The sequence below is a fragment of the Bos javanicus genome, chromosome 27, assembly GCF_032452875.1.
Source record: "Bos javanicus breed banteng chromosome 27, ARS-OSU_banteng_1.0, whole genome shotgun sequence".
NCBI lineage: Eukaryota > Metazoa > Chordata > Mammalia > Artiodactyla > Bovidae > Bos > Bos javanicus.
The window spans coordinates 556,645-580,582 of NC_083894.1; the positions used below are offsets into that span (position 1 = coordinate 556,645).

Below are 23,938 nucleotides of genomic sequence, written 5' to 3' on the forward strand. Positions count from 1 at the left end.
TCTGTTACTGAGTCACAGTATTTTTGTATAAGCCCCTGAGATATTCTTATTTTGCTTCTGCAATATGCGTATGTGGCCACCACGTAGCAGTAGAGAGTCTCGAGCCTGTAGCTGATGCTGTGTGCTTTGCTGGTTGGACCCTGAGGCGCTATCCTTTCGGTAAGAATTTACTAAGTATCTGTAAGTAGATGTTTGTGAATATCTGCTTTCAGTATATGTATATGAGAATAATCTAGTGAAATAAACATAAGTGGCTTTGAGAAAGGTATCTGTTTCCATGGTTAACTATTTTAATAAAGATTGCTGGTGGCTTTTCCCCTCTTTAAAAAGTATGTCCCTCTTCAAGGGAAAAAAAAAAAAAGTTTTTCTAATAGTCTGAAAACTTCCTTTTTATGTTAGTTGTCTATCTGCTTTCTTTTATTTGGATATTTTGTATTTCTATAGAAAAATATTTTCTGATTTCTGTTTTTAATGTTTTTTATTGTGGTAAAATGAAAAATGTTTTTATTTCACCATGTTTCACTGTTCAGCCCGGTGGCGCTAAGTACATTCATGTTGGTTTTCAGCTGGGCAAGCCTCTGTCTCTGGTTTCCTCCAACCACAGCTCTGGATACTGTGTATGTTTCCTACTTACAGGGTCTCTTTTTTCTTTCTGGGGAGTTATGGCAGCATATCTAACTTTCCCAGGGATGAGAGGGTTTGAAACTGTTTTCCTCTCTCTCAAAGAGAAGATTTTAGCCTTGCAGTGTGGTGTGGATGGTGGCTAAATTCCCATGTCCACAGGTGTTTCAAAACACAGCAGAACAGTTTTCAGAGTCGGTGCATGCATTCACTTCCTGAACCTACGGTAACAAAGAACAGTAAACTGGGTGGCTTAAACAATATGTTTATTGGTCTCACAGTTTTGGAGGCTAGAAGTCCAAAATGAAGATGTGGGCAGGACTGATCCTTGAAAGGGATATGAGAGAGAATCTGTTCATGCCTCTCTCTTCACTTCTTTTTTTTTTTTAATTTTATTTTTAAACTTTACAATATTGTATTAGTTTTGCCAAATATCGAAATGAATCTGCCACAGGTATACCTGTGTTCCCCATCCTGAACCCTCCTCCCTCCTCCCTCCCCATACCATCCCTCTGGGTCGTCCCAGTGCACCAGCCCCAAGCATCCAGTATCATGCATCCAACCTGGACTGGTGACTCGTTTCATACATGATATTACACATGTTTCAATGCCATTCTCCCAAATCTCCCCACCCTCTCCCTCTCCTACAGAGTCCATAAGACTGATCTATACATCAGTGTCTCTTTTGCTGTCTCGTACACAGGGTTATTGTTACCATCTTTCTAAATTCCATATATATGCGTTAGTATACTGTATTGGTGTTTTTCTTTCTGGATTACTTCACTCTGTATAATAGGTTCCAGTTTCATCCATCTCATTAGAACTGATTCAAATGTATTCTTTTTAATGGCTGAGTAATACTCCATTGTGTATATGTACCACAGCTTTCTTTATCCATTCATCTGCTGATGGGCATCTAGGTTGCTTCCATGTCCTGGCTATTATAAACAGTGCTGCGATGAACATTGGGGTACATGTGTCTCTTTCAATTCTGGTTTCCTCAGTGTGTATGCCCAGCAGTGGGATTGCTGGATCATAAGGCAGTTCTATTTCCAGCTTTTTAAGGAATCTCCACACTGTTCTCCATAGTGGCTGTACTAGTTTGCATTCCCACCAACAGTGTAAGAGGGTTCCCTTTTCTCCATACTCTCTCCGGCATTTATTGCTTGTTGACTTTTGGATCACAGCCATTCTGACTGGCATGAAATGGTACCTCATAGTGGTTTTGATTTGCATTTCTCTGATAATGAGTGCTGTGGAGCATCTTTTCATGCATTTGTTAGCCATCTGTATGTCTTCTTTGGAGAAATGTCTATTTAGTTCTTTGGCCCATTTTTTGATTGGGTCATTTATTTTTCTGGAGTTGAGCTGTAGGAGTTGCTTGTATATTTTTGAGATTAGTTGTTTGTCAGTTGCTTCATTTGCTATTATTTTCTCCCATTCTGAAGGCTGCCTTTTCAGCTTGCTAATAGTTTCCTTTGTTGTGCAGAAGCTTTTAAGTTTAATTAGGTCCCATTTGTTTATTTTTGCTTTTATTTCCAATATTCTGGGAGGTGGGTCATAGAGGATCCTGCTGTGATGTATGTCGGAGAGTGTTTTGCCTATGTTCTTAAAAGCTATATATGACAAACCCACAGCAAACATTATCCTCAATGGTGAAAAATTGAAAGCATTTCCTCTAAAGTCAGGAACAAGACAAGGGTGCCCACTTTCACCATTACTATTCAACATAGTTTTAGAAGTTTTGGCCACAGCAATCAGAGCAGAAAAAGAAATAAAAGGAATCCAAATTGGAAAAGAAGAAGTAAAACTCTCACTATTTGCAGATGACATGATCCTCTACATAGAAAACCCTAAAGACTCCACCAGAAAATTACTAGAACTAATCAATGATTATAATAAAGTTGCAGGATATAAAATCAACACACAGAAATCCCTTGCATTCCTATACACTAATAATGAGAAAACAGAAAGAAATTAAGGAAACAATTCCGTTCACCATTGCAACGGAAAGAATAAAATACTTAGGGATATATCTACCTAAAGAAACTAAAGACCTATATATAGAAAACTATAAAACACTGGTGAAAGAAATCAAAGAGGACACTAATAGATGGAGAAATATACCATGTTCATGGATTGGAAGAATCAATATAGTGAAAATGAGTATACTACCCAAAGCAATTTATAGATTCAATGCAATCCCTATCAAGCTACCAACAGTATTCTTCACAGAGCTAGAACAAATAATTTCACAATTTGCATGGAAATACAAAAAACCTCGAATAGCCAAAGCTATCTTGAGAAAGAAGAATGGAACTGGAGGAATCAACCTACCTGACTTCAGGCTCTACTACAAAGCCACAGTTATCAAGACAGTATGGTACTGGCACAAAGACAGAAATATAGATCAATGGAACAAAATAGAAAGCCCAGAGATAAATCCACGCACATATGAACACCTTATCTTTGACAAAGGAGGCAAAATATACAATGGATTAAAGACAATCTCTTTAACAAGTGGTGCTGGGAAAACTGGTCAACCACTTGTAAAAGAATGAAACTAGACCACTTTCTAACACCATACACAAAAATAAACTCAAAATGGGTTAAAGATCTCAACGTAAGACCAGAAACTATAAAACTCCTAGAGGAGAACATAGGCAAAACACTATCTTCGCTTCTTGAATCCTCAGCTTTCCTACCTTTTCTTTACACCACTTTCCCTCTGTCCATGTCCACATCTGTGCCCAAATGTCTCACTTTATATAAGTGAGACAGGCTGGGACCTGGGACCTTTCACTGCAATGATTGCACCTGGACACACCTCTCATGTGACAAAATACAAATAAATTACATGGGGCTAAAAATAACTGTGTGCATGCACAGTTGGGGCAGATTCTGGACAAAAGATCCAAAGAGACTGAAAAGCCCAACTGCCACTTTTGAAGAGCCTGGAGCAAAACTGGGTGTCAGGAACAAAACTGGGTGTTGGGAACAAGGCAGAGTACTGAGCATGCCCCCTGCACATGCCACTACCTAAGGGGTGGACAAACCACCTAAGTCACCCCTCCAGTCTGACCCCCTGAACACACCCCTACCCTCACCCCATTTAAGGATTGCTTCTCGCCCCCTCAGGGCGCAAGGGAATCTGTTGTTTGTTCTCTCTCCCAGCACTGCAGAAGGAGCTGCAACAAATTCTCACCTGAATTTATTATCTGGCCTCTGATCAATTTCTATTGATCAAGGAGGCCAAGAACCCTGGTCGGTAACATAAGGACACCAGTCACACTGGGTTGGGCCCATCCTAATGACCTCATCTTAGCTTGACTAGACCTGCAAAAACCCTATTTCCAAATAAGATCATTTCTGAGGTTCTGTGAGTTTGAACTTCAATATAACTTTTTGTGGGGGATAGAGTTCAGTGTCTAACAGAAAATAAAATCTACCTATCTCATCATTCCTCTCAGCCAGAATTCCATCTCATTTTAAACGTGTGCCGTGAATCACAGAGGTAGAAACATTTGCAATTTATTATTTCTTAAAAAGTGTCCAATTCATCTAATTTTTCAAATTTAACTTTTGAAATGTAATCATAACCTTCCTTTATCACTAAAACAAAACAAAACAGCAACACAAAAAACTCACCTGTACCTATGTCTCTTTCATTCCTAAATGTGTTCTCTGGTTCCTTGTCTAATTTTTGTTTGTTCAAACCATCCAAAGGCTTGTCTCTGAGGTATCTAAGAACTAGACTTTAGTCTTGTTAACTCTCAGAGTTTATAAAGAATTCTATTCATGTACATTTTAGTTTTTGTTTCTTTTCTCTTTACATGGGTTTTATCTTGGTATTGTATTTCTAATTTCTAGAGTTAAATTCTTAATTCATTTTCAACTTTTTTCTCCATTAAATGTATTTATGGCTACCAGTCCCCATACAGAAATTCTTAATTTTGTTGTGCTATAGGTTGTTAATTTTAAACTTTATGTGTAAGCTATTTGTATCCTGGCTAGAAAATCTTTGCTTTATTCTGGATCATAAAAATATTCTTGTATATTTTTGTCTAGAAACATTACTATTTTACCTTTCACACTGAGAGCTATAATACAACTAGAATTGATACTTGTGGGTGAAGTAGAATCAGTATCTTTTCCCCCATGACTATCCAGTTGAGCCAAAACCATTAGGTGGAAAAGACAATCCTTTCCATATCTATCTTAAATTCCAAACTATATATGTGGGGCTCGATTTTTACACTCTCTTCTGACCTATTCATCTCTATGCAGCAATACCATTGTGACTTAATTACTGTAACATTAGAACAAGTCAATATCCGGCAGTGTAATTTCTTCAGCTTTGTTCTTGAAGATTATCTTTAATATTCTTGCCTCCTTCCCTTTCCATGTTAACTTTGAAATATGCTCCTAAATTTTTATTCTGCTGATTTTTATTTGAATTGCTTTGAATCTGTAGGTCAATTTGGAGAAAATTCACCTTCCTATATTGTCTTCCAGTCCATAAATATGGTATATTCATCCCTTTATTTAGTTCTTTTGTCTTCTCAATAATGGTTATAATTTTCAGTGTGTATGTTTTGCATATCTTTAATGAAATTCCAAATATTTGATTATTATTTTGATGCTATTGTAAATGTTTTAAAATTTTTTCTATTTGTTTTCTGCTGGAGAATGAAAATCTAATTGGTTTCTGTATACTGACATTATATTTTCATTGCATTCACATGTTAATACCAATAGTTTGTGAAATCTTTGGAGTATGTACATGCACAATTATGACACCCACAAATAATGAGTTTTGTTTCTTCTTTTCCAATTGTTGTGTACTTTAAAGAAATTTTCTTGCATTGTTGTTATTGCTCACTCTCTAAGTCATGTCCTACTCTTTGAGACCCCATGACTGCATGCAGCATGCCAGGCTTCCCTGTCCTTCCCTATTTCGTGAAGTTTGCTGAGATTCATGTCCACTGAGTCAGTGATGCTATCTAACCATCTCATCCTCTGCCACCCTCTTTACCTCCTGCCCTCAGTCTTTCCCAGTATCAGGTTCTTTTCCAATGAGTTGGCTCTTCGCATCAGGTGGCAAGTATTGGAGCTTTCTTGCATTACTTAGGACATTTAGTACAATGTTCAATAGAAGTAATGATTATGTTTTTTTCTTTCTTTCCTTTTAATATAGTGAACTACATTGATTTGGGGATGTTAAACTGATCTTACCTTCCCATAATAAACTTTATTGGACATTATTTTTTATTAGAATTTATTGTCAGTATTTACTTACAAGTATTTGTTATTTTATCATTAAAAAAAGGGTTACCCTTTTATATATTACTAGTTATGATTTTAAATTATTTTTATTTATGATTATTTTTTGGTATTTATGTCCAGGAGAGGTGAGTTTTTTCCTTGTAATGTCTTTGTCAGATCTTGGTGTTAATTTTATGCTAGCTTTACAAAATACATTGAGAAATACTTCCTCTATTCTGTAACAGTTTGTGCAAGTTTGCTGTTATCTAATTAATTAGATGTTTGATTTCCTTATGTGTCAGTTTTGTTTCAAGGAACCTGTCTATTTCAACTAGCTTTTTGAAAGTTATTGACATAGATTTTTTTTTATAGTATTGTCTTATTTCTTCCATTATGTAGAGAATCTGTGGTGAGTCTCATTCCTAATATTCATTATTTGTCCCTATTTTTGTTTTTTTCCTTTAATTGTTCATGTTGGAGGGCTATCAATTTTGTTAAACTTTTCAGAGAAGCACTGTTTGGCTTTATAAGGCACTAATATGTAATTTCATTCTCATATCATTAATGTCTGCTCTTGTCTTTATTATTACCATCTCTGTACTTTCTCTGGATTCAATATGCTTTTCTTTTTCCAACTTTTTGAAATGGATGGTTAGATCAGTTATTTTTCATCCAATTTTTCCATAACATACAATTTTAACTCTATAAATTTCTCTCAAAGCATGCCTTAAATTTCATTCCACAAAGCTTAATATGAAATCTTTTCCTTCATCATTCAGTTAAATTGTATTATAATTTTCATAGTGATATATTATTTGACTTATAGTATATTTACAAGTGTAGTGTCCAAGTATGTCAGAATTTTCAAGAAATCACATCATTTTATATCTTAATTCTACTGTAGTCAGAGAACATTATATCATTTCAATGTTTTGAAATTTGTGAAAACAATTTGTGGTAAATTTTGGAAGAGTATGATATGTAGTCTTCTGTTGTTGGGCACAGTGTTCTACATATATTAATTAGGTCATGTTTATTAATGGTTTTATTCAAAATTATAGCCTTACTGAATTTTATCTCCTTATTCTGTTACCACGTGACACCTGGTAAAACTACCACTATGACTGTGGAGGTCTGTCCACTTGTGAATTATGTATTTTGAAGCTTGGTGTTTAGGTACACTAACTTTTAGAATCATTCGCTCTTGTAGTGACTTGACCTTTTTGTCATTGTGAAACTTTCTTGAAGATATCTCTCCACTATCTCCTGGCTTCCATTTATTCTGTTGAGACATCAGCTGTCAGACTTATTTTTGTCCCTTAGAAGGTAATGTGTCTTATTTGTCTGTTTTCAACCATTTTCTCTTGGTTTTTCATCAATTTAACTATGGTGTAATTAGTGACTTTCTTCTGCTTGAGCTTCATGGTACTTCGTGAATCTAAAAAAACTCTTAACTTCTTCAATTCCTTAGAAGTCTTTTCTGCCTCTGTAACCTCATCCCATCCCTTTAACTCTCCCTTCTTCCACACACATCTCCTGTCTGGAATTTTTCATTTGATAATTTTACACCTTTTTTTCTGTTTTATAAGTAAGTACAACACACTGTTCTTTTTCAGTCAATTCTTTTTCTTTAAATTTTATTTTATTTTTTAACTCTACAATATTGTATTGGTTTTGCCATATATCAACATGAATCTACCACAAGTATACACGTGTTCCCCATCCTGAACCCTCTTCCCTCCTCCCTCCCTGTACCATCCCTCTGGGTCATCCGAGTGCACCAGCCCCAAGCATCCAGTATTGTGCATCGAACCTGGACTGGAGACTCATTTCATATATGATATTATATATGTTTCAATGCCATTCTCCCAAATCATCCCACCCTCTCCCTCTCCCACAGAGTCCAAAAGACTGTTCTATACATCAGTGTCTCTTTTGCTGTCTCGTATACAGGGTTACTGTTACCATGTTTCTAAATTCCATATATATGCGTTAGTATACTGTATTGGTGTTTTTCTTTCTTTCAGTCAATTCTTATTTATATTTACTAATAAGTTTTACTGATCATTTCATCATTACTGCTTCCTGCATCTCATTACTTTCTCATGCATTTATATTAGTTCTTTTTTCAGTATACCCTTAAGTAGTTTATTTTTCTAGTCTTTGGTCAAGTTTCTGTAATTTTGTCTCTGAGAAAAACTTCATTTCACTGATTACTGACTGTTAATTTGATCTTAGATTGTTTATAAGTTGACAACTGATCATTGATTGGTAGTGAATAATTTGGTTGTAGAATTCTAGATTAAAAACTATTGGCCCTTATCATGTTAAAGGTGTTTGTTTTCTTGTATCCATTATTGCCTATGAGAAATATGATGCCATTCTGATTCTCACTCCTTTGTAGGGAATCATCTTTTTTCTGATAACTTTTAGAATTTCTCTTTGTCCTTGTTGTTGCATTTTTTATGTCTGCTCAGAACTTTATGAATATTTTTAGACTGAGCACTCTGTCTTTCCCACATTGCACAGCTCATGGGATCTTAGTTCCCTGACCTGGGATCAAACCTGCACCCCTTGCAGTGGAAGCACAGAGTCTTAATCACTAGACCACCAGGGAAGTCCCTCTGTTCTTTCTCTTTAACTCCATGTAATACTGGCATTTCTGGTTCTGTTGCCCACAAGCTTAATCTTTGTTTTCCCTCTATTTTTCTCTTTGTGTTGCATTCCAGACTTTTCCTCAATTCACTTATTTGTTCAATCAGTAGAGAAGAAAAGAAAGAAGGGAGAGGACTTGCTGAAATAAAATAACCTGAAAGTGCCTTCTCACACTCAGCGGTGCACCTTCTCTCTGTTAACTAGATGCAGAAAGGCTCATGTGCAAACACTGTGGATTTGTGTATGTTTTGAGTTTCTGTAATTGTGTTTTCAGAAGGATCTGCTAAAAGATGCTTAGGGATGTTGTTACTAAAAATGTAAGATTCCTAATTATGTGCCATGTTGTAAGCAAACCCAGATTACATCTCAGTTCCTGTTCTCATAGAAATTAAAATCATAGGTATGAGGAAGAAAAAATGTTAAACAAACTAAAAACTCTGAAAAAATTGCTACAGATGAACTTATTTGCAAAGAAGGAATACATGGACGTAGAGAACATACTTATAGATACCAAGCAGGGAAGAGGAGGTGGGATGAATTGCAAGACTGGGGTTGACACTTGACAGAATGTGGTCCACTGGAGAAGGGAATGGCAAACCACTTCAGTATTCTTGCCTTGAAAACCCCATGAACAGTATGAAAAGGCAAAATGATAGGACACTGAAAGAGAAACTCCCCAGGTCAGTAGGTGCCCAATATGCTACTGGAGATCAGTGGAGAAATAACTCCAGAAAGAATGAAGGGATGGAGCCAAAGCAAAGACAATACCCAGCTGTGGATGTGACTGGTGATAGAAGCAAGGTCCGATGCTGTAAAGAGCAATATTGCATAGGAACCTGGAATGTCAGGTCCATGAATCAAGGCAAATTGGAAGTGGTCAAACAAGAGATGGCAAGAGTGAATGTCAACATTCTGGGAATCAGTGAACTGAAATGGACTGGAATGGGTGAATTTAACTCAGATGACCATTATATCTACTACTGTGGGCAGGAATCCCTCAGAAGAAATGGAGTGGCCATCATGGTCAACAAAAGAGTCCGAAATGCAGTACTTGGATGCAATCTCAAAAATGACAGAATGATCTCTGTTCGTTTCCAAGGCAAACCATTCAATATCACAGTAATGCAAGTCTATGCCCCAACCAGTAACACTGAAGAAGCTGAAGTTGAACGGTTCTATGAAGACCTATAAGACCTTTTAGAACTAACACCCAAAAAAGATGTCTTTTTCATTATAGGGGACTGGAATGCAAAAGTAGGAAGTCAAGAAACACCTGGAGTAACAGGCAAATTTGGCCTTGGAATACGGAATGAAGCAGGGCAAAGACTAATAGAGTTTTGCCAAGAAAATGCACTGGTCATAACAAACACCCTCTTCCAACAACACAAGAGAAGACTCTATACATGGACATCACCAGATGGTCAACACTGAAATCAGATTGATTATATTCTTTGCAGCCAAAGATGGAGAAGCTCTATACAGTCAGCAAAAACAAGACCAGGAGCTGACTGTGGCTCAGACCATGAACTCCTTATTGCCAAATTCAGACTCAGATTGAAGAAAGTAGGGAAAACCAGTAGACCATTCAGGTATGACCTGAATCAAATCCCTTATGATTATACAGTGGAAGTGAGAAATAGATTGAAGGGCCTAGATCTGATAGATAGAGTGCCTGATGAACTATGGAATGAGGTTCATGACATTGTACAGGAGACAGGGATCAAGACCATCCCCATGGAAAAGAAATGCAAAAAAGCAAAATGGCTGTCTGGGGAGGCCTTACAAATAGCTGTGAAAAGAAGAGAAGCGAAAAGCAAAGGAGAAAAGAAAAGATATAAACATCTGAATGCAGAGTTCCAAAGAATAGCAAGAAGAGATAAGAAAGCCTTCTTCAGCGATCAATGCAAAGAAATAGAGGAAAACAACAGAATGGGAAAGACTAGGGATCTCTTAAAGAAAATCAGAGATACCAAAGGAACATTTCATGCAAAGATGAGCTCGATAAAGGACAGAAATGGTATGGACCTAACAGAAGCAGAAGATATTAAGAAGAGATGGCAAGAATACACAGAAGACCTGTACAAAAAAGATCTTCACAACCCAGATAATCACGATGGTGTGATCACTCACCTAGAGCCAGACATCCTGGAATGTGAAGTCAAGTGGGCCTTAGGAAGCATCACTACGAACAAAGCTAGTGGAGGTGATGGAATTCCAGTTGAGCTATTCCAAATCCTGAAAGATGATGCTGTGAAAGTGCTGCACTCAATATGCCAGCAAATTTGGAAAACTCAGCAGTGGCCACAGGACTGGAAAAGGTCAGTTTTCGTTCCAATCCCAAAGAAAGACAATGACAAAGAATGCTCAAAGTACCGTACAATTGCACTCATCTCACAGGCTAGTAAAGTAATGCTCAAAATTCTCCAAGCCAGGCTTCAGCAATATGTGAACCATGAACTTCCTGATGTTCAAGCTGGTTTTAGAAAAGTCAGAGGAACCAGAGATCAAATTGCCAACATCTGCTGGATCATAGGAAAAGCAAGAGAGTTCCAGAAAAACATCTCTTTCTGCTTTATTGACTATGCCAAAGCCTTTGACTGTGTGGATCACAATAAACTGTGGAAAATTCTGAAAGAGATGGGAATACCAGACCACCTGATCTCCCTCTTCAGAAATTTGTATGCAGGTCAGGAAGCAACAGTTAGAACTGGACATGGAACAACAGACTGGTTCCAAATAGGAAAAGGAGTTCGTCAAGGCTGTATATTGTCACCCTGTTTATTTAACTTATATGCAGAGTACATCATGAGAAACGCTGGACTGTAAGAAACACAAGCTGGAATCAAGATTGCCAGGAGAAATATCAATAACCTCAGATATGCAGATGACACCACCCTTATGGCAGAAAGTGAAGAGGAACTCAAAAGCCTCTTGATGAAAGTGAAAGTAGAGAGTGAAAAAGTTGGCTTAAAGCTCAATATTCAGAAAACAAAGATCATGGCATCCGGTCCCACCACTTCATGGGAAATAGATGGGGAAACAGTGGAAACAGTGTCAGACTTTATTTTTCTGGGCTCCAAAATCACTACAGATGGTGGCTGCAGCCATGAAATTAAAAGACACTTACTCCTTGGAGGGAAAGTTATGACCAACCTAGATAGCATATTCAAAAGCAGAGACATTACTTTGCCAACAAAGATCCATCTAATCAAGGCTATGGTTTTTCCTGTGGTCATGTATGGATGTGAGAGTTGGACTGTGAAGAAGGCTGAGCGCCGAAGAATTGATGCTTTTGAAGTGTGGTGTTGCAGAAGACTCTTGAGAGTCCCTTGGACTGCAAGGAGATCCAACCAGTCCATTCTGAAAGAGATCAGCCCTGGGATTTCTTTGGAAGGAATGATGCTAAAGCTGAAACTCCAGTACTTTGGTCACCTCATGCGAAGAGTTGACTCATTGGAAAAGACTCTGATGCTGGGAGGGATTGGGGGCAGGAGGAGAAGGGGACGACAGAGATGAGATGGCTGGATGGAATCAGTGACTCGACGGACGTGAGTCTGAGTGAACTCCGGGAGTTGGTGATGGACAGGGAGGCCTGGCATGCTGTGATTCATGGGGTTGCAAAGAGTCAGACATGACTGAGTGACTGATCTGATCTGATGTATAAAATAGATAACTAATAGGAACTTACTATATAGCACAGAGAACTGTACTCAGTTCTCTGTGATGACCTAAATGGGAAAGAATTCCAAAACAGGGGATATATGCATACAAATGGCTGATTTACTTTGCTGTATGGTAGAAACTAACAACATTATAAAGCAACTATATGCCAATAAATTAAAAAAAAAAAAAAGTCTGCCTACATTTTTGTGAACTCATTCACAAGCATGGAATTACCTGGAAAAATGACTCCAGGGAGAATGGTTGAAGATCTTCTGAAATCCCGTTTATGACAAATTTAATTGAAATTCTATCACATCTTAACATTCTGGGAATCTTCATGTACGAGAGTGTGTTGTGATAGATGCATTTATCTACCCAGTTGACTTGTATTCAGCTCATGTTGAAAGATGTGGAAGGCACTGTTTCATTGCATGCAGATATGTTATCACAGTTCTCTCTGTCCAGACCAGGTACACTGTGACCAAGGACAGCGTGGTCCAGTTCTTCTTCTACCAGCCGATCGGCCATCAGTGGAGACAAACTGACTTCTTTCCCTGCGCTGTGACATGTGGAGGAGGTGAGGCACAGGCTTTGTTCCTAAATATTTAGAGCTCAGATTTAAAAATGACATGTTTGTGTTTTTGAAGCTGACTTTAAAGTTGGTGTGCTAATTAGAGACGTGTAACCACGCAGCATCTTACTCCACAGCCTGGGACGCAGTGGGGTTAATGAACATGCCTCTGCCTTATTCTTGAAAACAGGTGAAAACTGGATTTAGAGAACACCCCTTCCCCGTTAGAACTGGAAACATGTTTGCATGTGTCTCATGGACCCCAAAATAAGAGCAAAGACATAGGGAGGCTTTCAAATTCTATGTCTTTTAAAATTCTAATCCTAAAGAATTCTTTTTGATTCTAATTATCCATGAGAAAAACAACAAATATCTTTTTAGTTTTAATTTATTTTCCAGCTTTCACACACAGCTAAATATGTGTTTTCATTTGGACACTGAAGTTAAAAGAGATGCTTTCCATTCTGGGAGGGACATGTACTCAGCTTAGTTCACTTGGCTCAGTTCTTTGGAGGAGAATAGGTTTTCTCATATCTGAATGCTCAAGGAAAGCCACAATCAGCCCTGCTGGTCGGGATTCCAACCTTCATGGGACTCACCTGGCTGTGAGTCCGTCACCAAAGATGGCATTGTCTGTGAGGACAGAAGGAACATGTTAGTCTCCTTTCGGAGGTTCCCCCAACATCCTGCCATTTTCTGTACATTGGCAGAATTTTAGTACATTTGTTCTTAATGTAGGAAAGCAGTCTGTCTTATTTCTTTCTCTTTTAGTTATCTGTGTACTGTGACAAAATTAAGGAGGAAAATTAATTGTCTCTCTCCCCAAATTATAAACACCTGTATGGTCTTTGTCTCCTAGAAATATGTTTCCATTTAGAACGAAGAAATTTTTCTTTGACTCGAGGAGCTATAATTTCATTCTGTTATTATTTTGGGGAAAATACACACACATAAAACCCACAAGGAAAGCATTACCAAAATCTAATTATATTAGTAATCAAATCTACATGATTTATGTAAATGGCATTTCAGAGTTTGGGATAATGAGGAAGGCTAGTAGGCTGGTCTCCAAGTACTTGGGTGGACTTCCCCAGTCTTTTCTGCAGTCATCTGTGTGAGACACGTGAGGTTAGTTCAGGGAAAGTACCCGGACTGGCATTGCCATCTGACGTTGCAGACTTTCTGGCAGATATTGGTGCCCAAGTCATATTTTATTGACTCCATTTGGATTTTCGTTCCTGTAGTTTTTGACCTTGCTTTTTATAATGCATACCAGTCTGTCCTTCTACACTCAGCTTACATTTAAGCCACAACTTGTAGGAAGCTCTAGTGTTTTATAAAATCAGATTGCTCTCAGCCATTAAGCCTTTAAATGTATTTTTGGAACTTTATACCAGTTGACTAAGGCTGAGAACTTAATTTTGGACTTTTTCTTCTTTTTTTCTTTTGAAGAGCTCATTCTGGTTTTGAAAAATTACCTTTTTTAAAAACTTAACATGACACTTATGTAGTGACAGGAAACTTGAAATCAGATCTTTCAGGAAATAGAAGCATCATTTTGTGAGTTGTTTTTTGAATTTACAGCCCTCATCCATATGGAATGTTCACTTTCCTCAGAGACTGTACAAACTGATTGAATAGAATCAGGAATAAGTCTTCATTCCTTCTTCTTTGAAGGCTTATGAGGCAGGGGGAGATGTAGATGGGAGGGCTTTGTTCCCCTGTATAGAAAATTCTATTTCCCCTGTTAGAAAGTTCACTGTTGTCAGAGGTAACCTAGGTACTCCAGGGCAGGAAATGAGGAAAGCAATGGAATGTTATACAGAAGAATGAAACAACAGCTCAGTACAAGGGTACTTCTCAGAAATGTAACACTGAGTGAGAAAAGTAGAAAACAGAAGTTGATTTAAGACACTATCATTTATTTAGTCAAAGCAGATAGACATGAAACAACATTACAAAAGACGAATGTATATTTAACACATTACCAATAAATAGATGTCTCTGGGGGATTGTAATGGAAGAAGGGGAAATATAAGGAAACAAGAGCCTTGCACAGTGCCATTTACAACAGTAAAGAGATATGACACTGACTATCTATCCTGTACATGAGCTCCAAAAATTTTCAAAGGAGTCTATTATAACTTTCTAATCATAAGTGCTAAAAACAGGACTTCCCTGGTGGTCCAGTGGTTAGGACTTTGCCTTCCAATGCAGGTGTTGCAGGTTTGATCCCTGGTTGGGGAACTAAGATCCCACATGCCTTGTGGCCAAAAAATAAAAAAAAAAAAAAAAGCCAAAACATAAAACAGAAACAGTACTGTAGAAAATTCAATAGACTTTAAAAATAAAATGGTCCATATCAAAACAAAAATCTTAAAAAAGTAAGTGCTAAGTATAACACAAATCAGTTATAATGCAAGTTATAACGCAAGTAGTCATTCTCAATCTTGGTCACACGTTTCAGTCGTCTTAGAAGAACCTGAGAGTCTTTTTTAAAAAATCTTTTTTTTTTTTTTTTGCTGGTCAGTTCAGTTCAGTTCAATCGCTCAGTTGTGTCTGACTCTTTGAGACCCCACGGACTGCAGTGCTCCAGGCCTCCCTGTCCATCACCAACTCCCAGAGTTTACTCAGACTCATGTCCATTGAGTCAGTGATGCGATCCAACCATCTCATCCTCTGTCATCCCCTTCTCCTCCCACCTTCAATCTTTCCCAGCATCAGGGTCTTTTCAAATGAGTCAGTTCTTTGCATCAGGTGGCCAAAGTATTAGAGTTTCAGCTTCAGCATCAGTCCTTCCAATGAGTACTCAGGACTTATTTCCTTTAGGATTGACTGGTTGGATCTCCTTTCTGTCTCCTTTCTGACTCTCAAGAGTCTTCTCCAACACCACAGTTCAAAAGCATCAATTCTTCGGTGCTCAGCTTTCTTTATAGTCCAACTCTCACATCCATACATGGCTACTGGAAAAATGACAACTTTTACTAGACAGACTTTTGTTGGCAAAGTAATGTATTTGCTTTTTAATATGCTGTCTAGGTTGGTCATAACTTTTCTGCTGCTGCTGTACCATATCACCCAGGCTTTGTTTAAAGATTTACATTTTTAACAAAGCTTTGACACTCATGATCTTATTCACTCCCCACAGTAACTGTAAACCTAAAGGAGTCTGAGAAACTGGAAGCAGCACTCAGTGCAACTGCTAGCTCTCCATAAGGGCTTTTGCTAAAGCGCTTGACACCCTCTTCTGATTAAGCAGTGGGCATCTGCTGCAGGACGATGGAATTATGAAGGAACAGCATTAGTTACATTTGGAGAAGATGGACAAATAAAAATATGGTCAAAGACTGAAATGCTAAGATAGACTTTAGCTCATCAAGGAACACCAGTGTATTCGGTAGCATGGGGCCCTGATTCAGAAAAGGTTCTTTATACAGCAGACAAGCAGCTGATCATTAAACCGCTTCAACCAAATGCTAAAATTTTACAGTGGAAAGCTCACGATGGCATTATTTTAAAAGTAGATTGGAACTCTGTCAATGATTTAATTTTATCTGCTGGCAAAGACTGTAAATATAAGGTATGGGATAGTTACAGCCGTCCTTTCTACAGTTCTCAACCTCATGAGCATCCTATTACCTCAGTAGCCTGGGCTCCAGATGGAGAATTATTTGCCGTTGGATCATTTCATTCTTTATGCTTGTGCGATAAAACTGGGGTAAGACATAGTGGTGACCAATCACAGATGTGCTGTCATAAATGTGATAATGCACAACACACCTAGTTCTCAATCTTTAAAAACATTTTCAGTGATGCATTTGACTGCATCTTTCTGATTTGTCTTCTTAATATATTGGTTCAATCAATTCCAGATTTATGGGATCATTCAAGCTCTTTAAGTTCAATTTGAAGACTGAGTATGTTCTCTACTGTCTTTCTGAAAATACTCATTTTAAGCATATTTGTGAAAGATAGTAAAGTGTTAAAATTTATGCCCAATCAACATAGAGAATTGAGTTTTGAACTTTTTTTTTTTTTTTTAACTGTCAGTGTGCTTCATACACGGAGAAGGCAATGACACCCCACTTCAGTACTCTTGCCTGGAAAATCCCATGGAGAGAGGAGCCTGGAAGGCTGCAGTCCATGGGGTCGCTGAGGGTCGGACACGACTGAGCAACTTCACTTTCACTTTTCACTTTCATGCATTGGAGAAGGAAATGGCAACCCACTCCAGTGTTCTTGCCTGGAGAATCCCAGGGATGGGGGAGCCTGGTGGGCTGCCGTCTATGGGGTAGCACAGAGTCGGACACGACTGAAGTGATTTAGCAGCAGCAGCAGCAGCATCTGCTGCTTCTACCTTCTAGGTAGCCTGGGAATAAAGGAATGGCTGTATTTCTTCAGTTGCAATGAGACCATGGGAACAGATAGGACCCACTCCTCCCACTTTGACCTGTGGGAATGCTGATTTCTTAATTGTAATGCTTCTGATTTCATTGGACCAGGAGGGGACCTGAGTGCTGGTATGTGTTAAAGGCTCCCACAAGGTTCTGTTTGTTATACAACCAGGGTTGAGAACCACTGAGTTGAGTTTCTTAAGGAAGAAAGAAAAAAATGTGTGGCAAGCGATAACATTGTCAGTTCAGTTCAGTTGCTCAGTCGTGTCCGACTCTGTGACCCCATGAATCGCAGCACGCCAGGCCTCCCTGTCCATCACCAACTCCCGGAATTCACTCAAACTCATGTCCATCGAGTCGGTGATGCCATCCATCCATCTCATCCTCTGGCGTCCCCTTCTTCTCCTGCGCCCAATCCCTCCCAGCTTCGGAGTCTTTTCCAATGAGTCAACTCTTCTCATGAGGTGGCCAAAGTATTGGAATTTCAGCTTTAGCATTAGTCCTTCCAAAGAACACCCAGGGCTTATCTCCTTTAGAATGGACTGGTTGGATCTCCTTGCAGTCCAAGGGACTTTCAAGTGTCTTCTCCAACACCACAGTTCAAAAGCATCAATTCTTTGGAGCTCAGCTTTCTTCACAGTTCAACTCTCACATCCATACATGACCACTGGAAAAACCATAGCCTTGACTAGATGGACCTTTGTTGGCAAAGTAGTGTCTCTGCTTTTGAATATGCTATCTAGGTTGGTCATAACTTTCCTTCCAAGGAGTAAGCGTCTTTTAATTTCATGGCTGCAATCACCATCTGCAGTGATTTTAGAGCCCCCCAAAATAAAGTCTGACACTGTTTCCACTGTTTCCCCATCTATTTCCCATGAAGTGATGGGACCAGATGCCATGATCTTCATTTTCTGAATGTTGAGCTTTAAGCCAACTTTTTCATTCTCCTCTTTAACTTTCATCAAGAGGCTTTTTAGTTCTTTTTCACTTTCATTGCCAAGGAAGTCCCAAATGGATGCACTACTCAGAGACTCCTGTTCTGCCACTTTAGGGTTTCAGCTCAATTCTGCTCAATATGTGGATATCCACTTGAAGAACGTGGTTCCTGACCGTTACTGCCATTACTACCCTGAAAATGTGAAACCAAAACCCAAACCGAAGGATCCTTGCCCATCAAGGGTTTGTATCACTGCTCTTTGGTACATGTATACAATGGAATATTACTCTGCTATTCTATTCTAATGAGGTGTATGAACCTGGAGCCTGTTATACAGATTGAAGTAAGTCAGAAGGAGAAAGACAGATATCATATATTAACACATATATATGAAATCTAGAAAGATGGTACTGATGAACCTATTTGTGGGGTAACAATGGAGACACCGACATTTGTAGATGCAAGGAGGAAAGGAGAGGGTGGAATGAGTTGAAAGGGTAGGATGAATTGAGAGAGTGGCATGAAAACATACATTACCATATGTAAAACAGACAGCTAGTGGGAATTTGCTGTATGACACAGGGAGCCTGTATGACACAGGCTGATTCATGTTGATGGATGGCAGAAACCATCACAATTTTGTAAAGCAATTATTCTCCAATTAAAAATTTTAAAAAAGAAATCAACAGCAGCTGTGACTGATCCATTCTTATCAAGCAACACAGTTCCATTGCGGATGACCTTGAATGTACCCTGGTGGCAGGTACCTGTGAAACCATTTGTAACCGTGGTCAAGAGGCATTAGGCTCATCTGCTCACTCATCTGGTTCGCGCTTGTGGGCTCTGTGTCCATGTGCTGTGACCTTTCACTTTTTGTCATAACCTCTCTGAGCATGTCTTGTGTATACAACATGAAAGGTCTCTTCATTCAAGTACATCTAGTCCACCCGACTCCAGTACTCTTGCCTGGAAAATCCCATGGGTGGAGGAGCCTAGTAGGCTGCAGTCCATGGGGTCGTTAAGAGTCGGACACGACTGAGCGACTTCACTTTAACTTTTCACTTTTCATTTTCATGCATTGGAGAAAGAAATGGCAACCGACTCCAGTATTCTTGCCTGGAGAATCCCAGGGACGGGGGAGCCTGGTGGACTGCCATCTATGGGGTCGCACGGAGTCAGACATGACTGAAGTGACTTAGCAGCAGCAGCAGCAGCAGTCCACCTACCAGCTGTGAATATCAATAATTCACCATTTTAGCTTTTTAAACTGGTTTACCGATGACCACATTTCAACTTTTGAAGTGTTCACCTTAAACTCAGTATAAATAATGCATAGTGCAGGAAGTGCAGAGTTTGACTGCCAGAGGAGAAAAGCTATGCATAAACCATCCTGCTGCATAACTTAGTACCTGGTGACTTGGATTGCCTGGGGAAGTTTCCTGGCTTTGCAACAGGATCCTAAAATAACAGCACACTATCAAGTCCCAGAATCCCCCAGCTCCCTGCCAGCTGGCTGAGACAGTGTGCAAGTGGAAAGGGAAGTGTTCTCAGTGGATTTCATTTCCTATCACAAAGCTGTGCATTTCCTGTAATCTCAGGTGTACACAATCATGAATAGAGATCTTTTCAAAAGACAGATTCTGTTAAACAAAGTGATTTTCTAAAGATCCTGCTAATAAGACAGTGTGTTAATATCATGAATATATTTTATCACAATAATTTAAGAGGATAAAAGGGAATAAATAGGTTTATCTAAATTAAGAGTTGAACATATACTACTTTAATGAGTATATACTACTAGCTTCATTTCCTTCATTTTCATATAGAATTGGGTAAGTTTTATATCAGAGATATTCCTAAAAATTAAGGAGTTGGTAGCATAAGTGTGCAAGTGGAAAGAGAATTTGGGGGGAAATGGTTCAGAACCATCAGTGTCAATATAATTTGAAAGAGCTCTGTCTTTTGTCATATGACATCTGTACTAGTCAAATGAGTAAATGTATTGAGTAATAATTATATTCTCATGATTTCATTTCTAGCGATGGATTTAAAGAGATCATGCCCTATGACCACTTCCAGCCTCTCCCTCAGTGAGTTACGTGTTTCCTTTTCCTTTCTGTAATATGCTCTCAGCAGTTTGCAAGGAGCTTTAGTATCTGTGAAAGGTGAAAGTGCAGTCACTCAGTCATGTCCAACTCTTTGCGACTCCATGGACTGTAGCCTACCAGGCTCCTCAGTATATGGGATTTTCCAGGCAAGAATACTGGAGTGCATTGCTATTTCCTTCTCCAGGGGACCTTCCTGACCCAAGGATGGAACCTGGGTCTCCCACACTGCAAGCAGACTCTTTACTGTCTGAGCCACTAGGGAAGCCCATAGTATCTGTAGCAGTAGTCTTAAATGTATGAGACTAGACCCTTTACAGAGAGCTAAGGGAACAAAAACTTTAATTACATAATAAGATTTTTCTAAGAATTAGATGGAATAGGCTGCCTCAAAGGTGATATTTTCTGTCACTGGAGATGTCATGCATGCATTTATGCCTAGGTATTATAGAGGGGAACTTCCCTGGTGGCTCAGTCAGTAAAGAATCCGCCTGCAATGTGGAAGACCTGGGTTTGATCCCTGAGTTGGGAAGATCCCCTGGAGGAGGGCATGGCAACCCACTCCAGTATTCTTGCCTGGAGAATCCTCATGGACAGAGGAGACTGACAGGCTACAGTCCATGGGATCGCAAAGAATCAGACATGACTGAGTGACTAAGCACAGTACGTTACAGAGGGAGCTGACACATTGCAGTTGATTAGATATTTACATTCCCTTTTATACCTAGACATGTTAGGATGATTCTTTCTGACTCTGAGTGTGTACGATTCCCTGGTAATATTGTCCACTGGTGCTTTATACTTTAGAATCAGATTGAAGATGCTTTCACACAACAGCCTCTTGTTATAATACACTGGGGCAGGTATGTTACTCCCATCTGACAATAACTTTCAGGACCAAGGAGTTAAGACAACACAGTGTGTGTAGTAGTTAAGATTAAAGTCTTATGGCTGTACTTGTTGCAATCAACTTTGCAAACTTGAAGCAAGCAACAAATGAATAATGTGTTTTCACTTCTTTGCTTTTGAGCTGGGAACACAACCCTTGGACTGCATGTTCAGTGTTCTGTGGAGGCAGGATTCAGAGACGGACCTTTGTGTGTGTGTAGAAGTCCATGCATGGAGAGATACTTCAAGTGTAAGAATGGAAGTGCATGTATGCACCCAAACCCAAGGTGATGCAAACCTGTAATCTGTTCGACTGTCCCAAGTGGATTGCCATGGAGTGGTCTCAGGCAAGATTTGAGAACATGCCACTTTTTAATTCAGTCTCAGACTTTAATGATTATTTGCTCTGTGGCCAATACTATACTGGGAAACATGGCGGATGCAGAAGTTGTATGTGAACATGGTTCCTACTCCTTAAGAGCTGAGAAGACAGTTGAAGGATGATATGAGGGGAAATGTTGGAGGCATCAGAGCAGGTAAGATTGAGAACAATGGTACATCTGAAAGGAACAGGCATTGAAACAGAATTATTTGGAAAGTCTTTGTTGTCCTTGTAGTGCTTAACCCATGTTTCAGATTCACAGACTTTAACCCTGCAGGAACCTAGAGAAGGCATCACTGTGAGGTATGGCTAAGCCAGGATGGTGGAGTAAAGCAGAAATGACACAGAATGACTGGAGGTTGAAAAGGCCCTAATTCATCTGGATTAAAGAGGGAACTCATGTTATTAAGAATTGGAAGATTAAGACAGAGATGCTAAAACTGACACTGGAAGTGTGTTCTTTTTTAAAATATTTATTAATTTATTTGGCTATACCAGATCTTACTTGAGGCATGTGGGATCTTTGATCTTTCCTGTGGTATGTGGGCTCTTTTTAGTTGTGTCATGAGGAATCTTTAGTTGTGGCATATGGGATCTTGTTCCCTGATGAGGGATTGAAACTAGGCCTCCTGCATTGGGAGAGCTGAGTTCCAGCCACTGGACCACCAAGGGAGTCCCTAGAAGTGTATTCTTGATCTGGTAGTTACTGTGAAGCTTCACTGTTTTTGTTGAAGAGAGTAAATGTGTTATATTTGAAGTTAATGAGGTAAGATAGACTGATGCTTGGAAAGCCCAGAGGCAGGCAGCCTATTTGGAAGCCACTGAGATACTGTTGTTCAGTCACTCTGTCGTGTCTGACTCTTTGGGGCCCTGTGCACTGCAGCATCCCAGGCTCCCCTGTCCTTCACTATCTCCCAGTGTTTACTTAGACTCAAGTCCATTGAGTTGGTGATCTATCTAACCATCTTATTCTCTGTCATCCCCTTCTCCTCTTGCCTTCAGTCTTTCCCAGCATCAGGGTCTTTTCCAATGAATCAGTTCTTTTACTCAGGTGGCCAAGAGCTTCAGTTTCAACATAAGTCCTTCCAATGAATATTCAGGGTTGATTTCCTTTAGGATTGACTTGGCTTGATATTCTTGCTGTCCAGGGGACTCTCAAGAGTCTTCTCTAGCACCACTGTTCAAAAGCATCAGTTCTTTGGTGCTCAGCCTAACCTTCACATCCATACATGACTACTAGAAAAACCATTGCTTCGACTAGATGGACATTTGTCAGCAAAGTAATGTTTCTGCTTCCTAATACAATGTCTAGGTTTGTTAAAGCTTTCCTTCCAAGGAGCAAGTATCTTTAATTTCATGGCTGCAGTCACCATCCTTGGTGATTTTGGAGCCCAAGAAAATAAAATTTCTCACTACTCCCACTTTTTCCCCTTCTATTTGCCATGAAGTGATGGGACTGGATGCCATGATCTTAGTTTTTTGAATGTTGAGTTTCAAGCCAACTTCTTCACTTTCCTTTTTCATCCTTGTCAAGAGGCTTTTTAATTCCTCCTCACTTGATGCCATTAGGGTGGTATCATCTGTGTGTCTGAGGTTGTTGATATTTATCCTGGCAATCTTGATTCCAGCTTGTGATTCATCCAGCCCCAGCATTTGAAATGATGTACTCTGCATAGAAGTTAAGGAAGCAGGGTGACAATAGACAACCTTGATGTACTCCTTTCCCAATTTTGAACCAGTCCATTGTTCCATGTCCGGTTCTAACTGTTGCTTTTTGACCTACATACAGGTTTCTTAGGAGGCAGGTCAGATGGTCTGGTATTCCCATCTCTTTAAGAATTTCTTGAAGATGGGTCTATGCTGCAAAAGGCCTTTATATCCTCTGAAACTCTTCTCTGACATTTTAAGAAACATCTATGGTCTTAGGAAAGAATCTCAAAACTTTATGAAGCAGTGATGAAGTCATTATTTTTACAGCAGGAGGCTCTGGGATGGAATTCCACTTGGCCTCTTAGGAACTACTTGACTTTGAGGAAGGTCCTTAGTTGGCGGTTGTTGATCAGCTCATCTGTTAAATAGGAATGAAGCTGTTGACCTGCCAGTGTATCAGAACCCTTAGTGAGATCATGTCTGCGGAGCACTGTCTGTTCTGTTGCATGTGCCCAAGGCTTCTTGACTTCTCCCAGGGGTGGATCCAGGATTGGTGGGGCCTGAAGTTTAAACAATATGGAGGTGACTTTAAAAAATTTTTATTTTGTTCAAGTATAGTTGATTTACAATGTTGTGTTAATTTCTGCTGCACAACAAAGTGATCAAGTTATACATATATATACATTCTTTTTCATATTCTTTTCCAGTATGATTTATCACAGGGCATTGAATATCGTTTCCTATGCTATACAGTAGGACCTTATTGTTTATCCATTCTATATGCAACAGTTTACATCTGCTAATCTC

The 23,938-nt window shown here is 39.1% G+C and overlaps 1 protein-coding gene across 2 annotated transcripts in view; it reads left to right on the forward strand.

Annotated features, from left to right (window-relative positions):
• The window catches only part of LOC133239776 (ADAMTS-like protein 3), a 50,581-nt gene extending 31,974 nt beyond the window's left edge, over positions 1–18,607 (forward strand). For both annotated transcript variants that reach the window (XR_009733958.1, XM_061404038.1), the window contains exons 4-5: positions 12,670–12,781; positions 18,221–18,607. Coding sequence is in view for 1 of the 2 variants with exons in the window: in XM_061404038.1 (XP_061260022.1) it covers positions 12,670–12,781; positions 18,221–18,411 (303 nt within the window). In the remaining variant the exon portion in view is untranslated. The remainder of the gene's footprint in view (positions 1–12,669; positions 12,782–18,220) is intronic.
• The last annotated feature ends 5,331 nt before the right edge of the window (positions 18,608–23,938 follow it).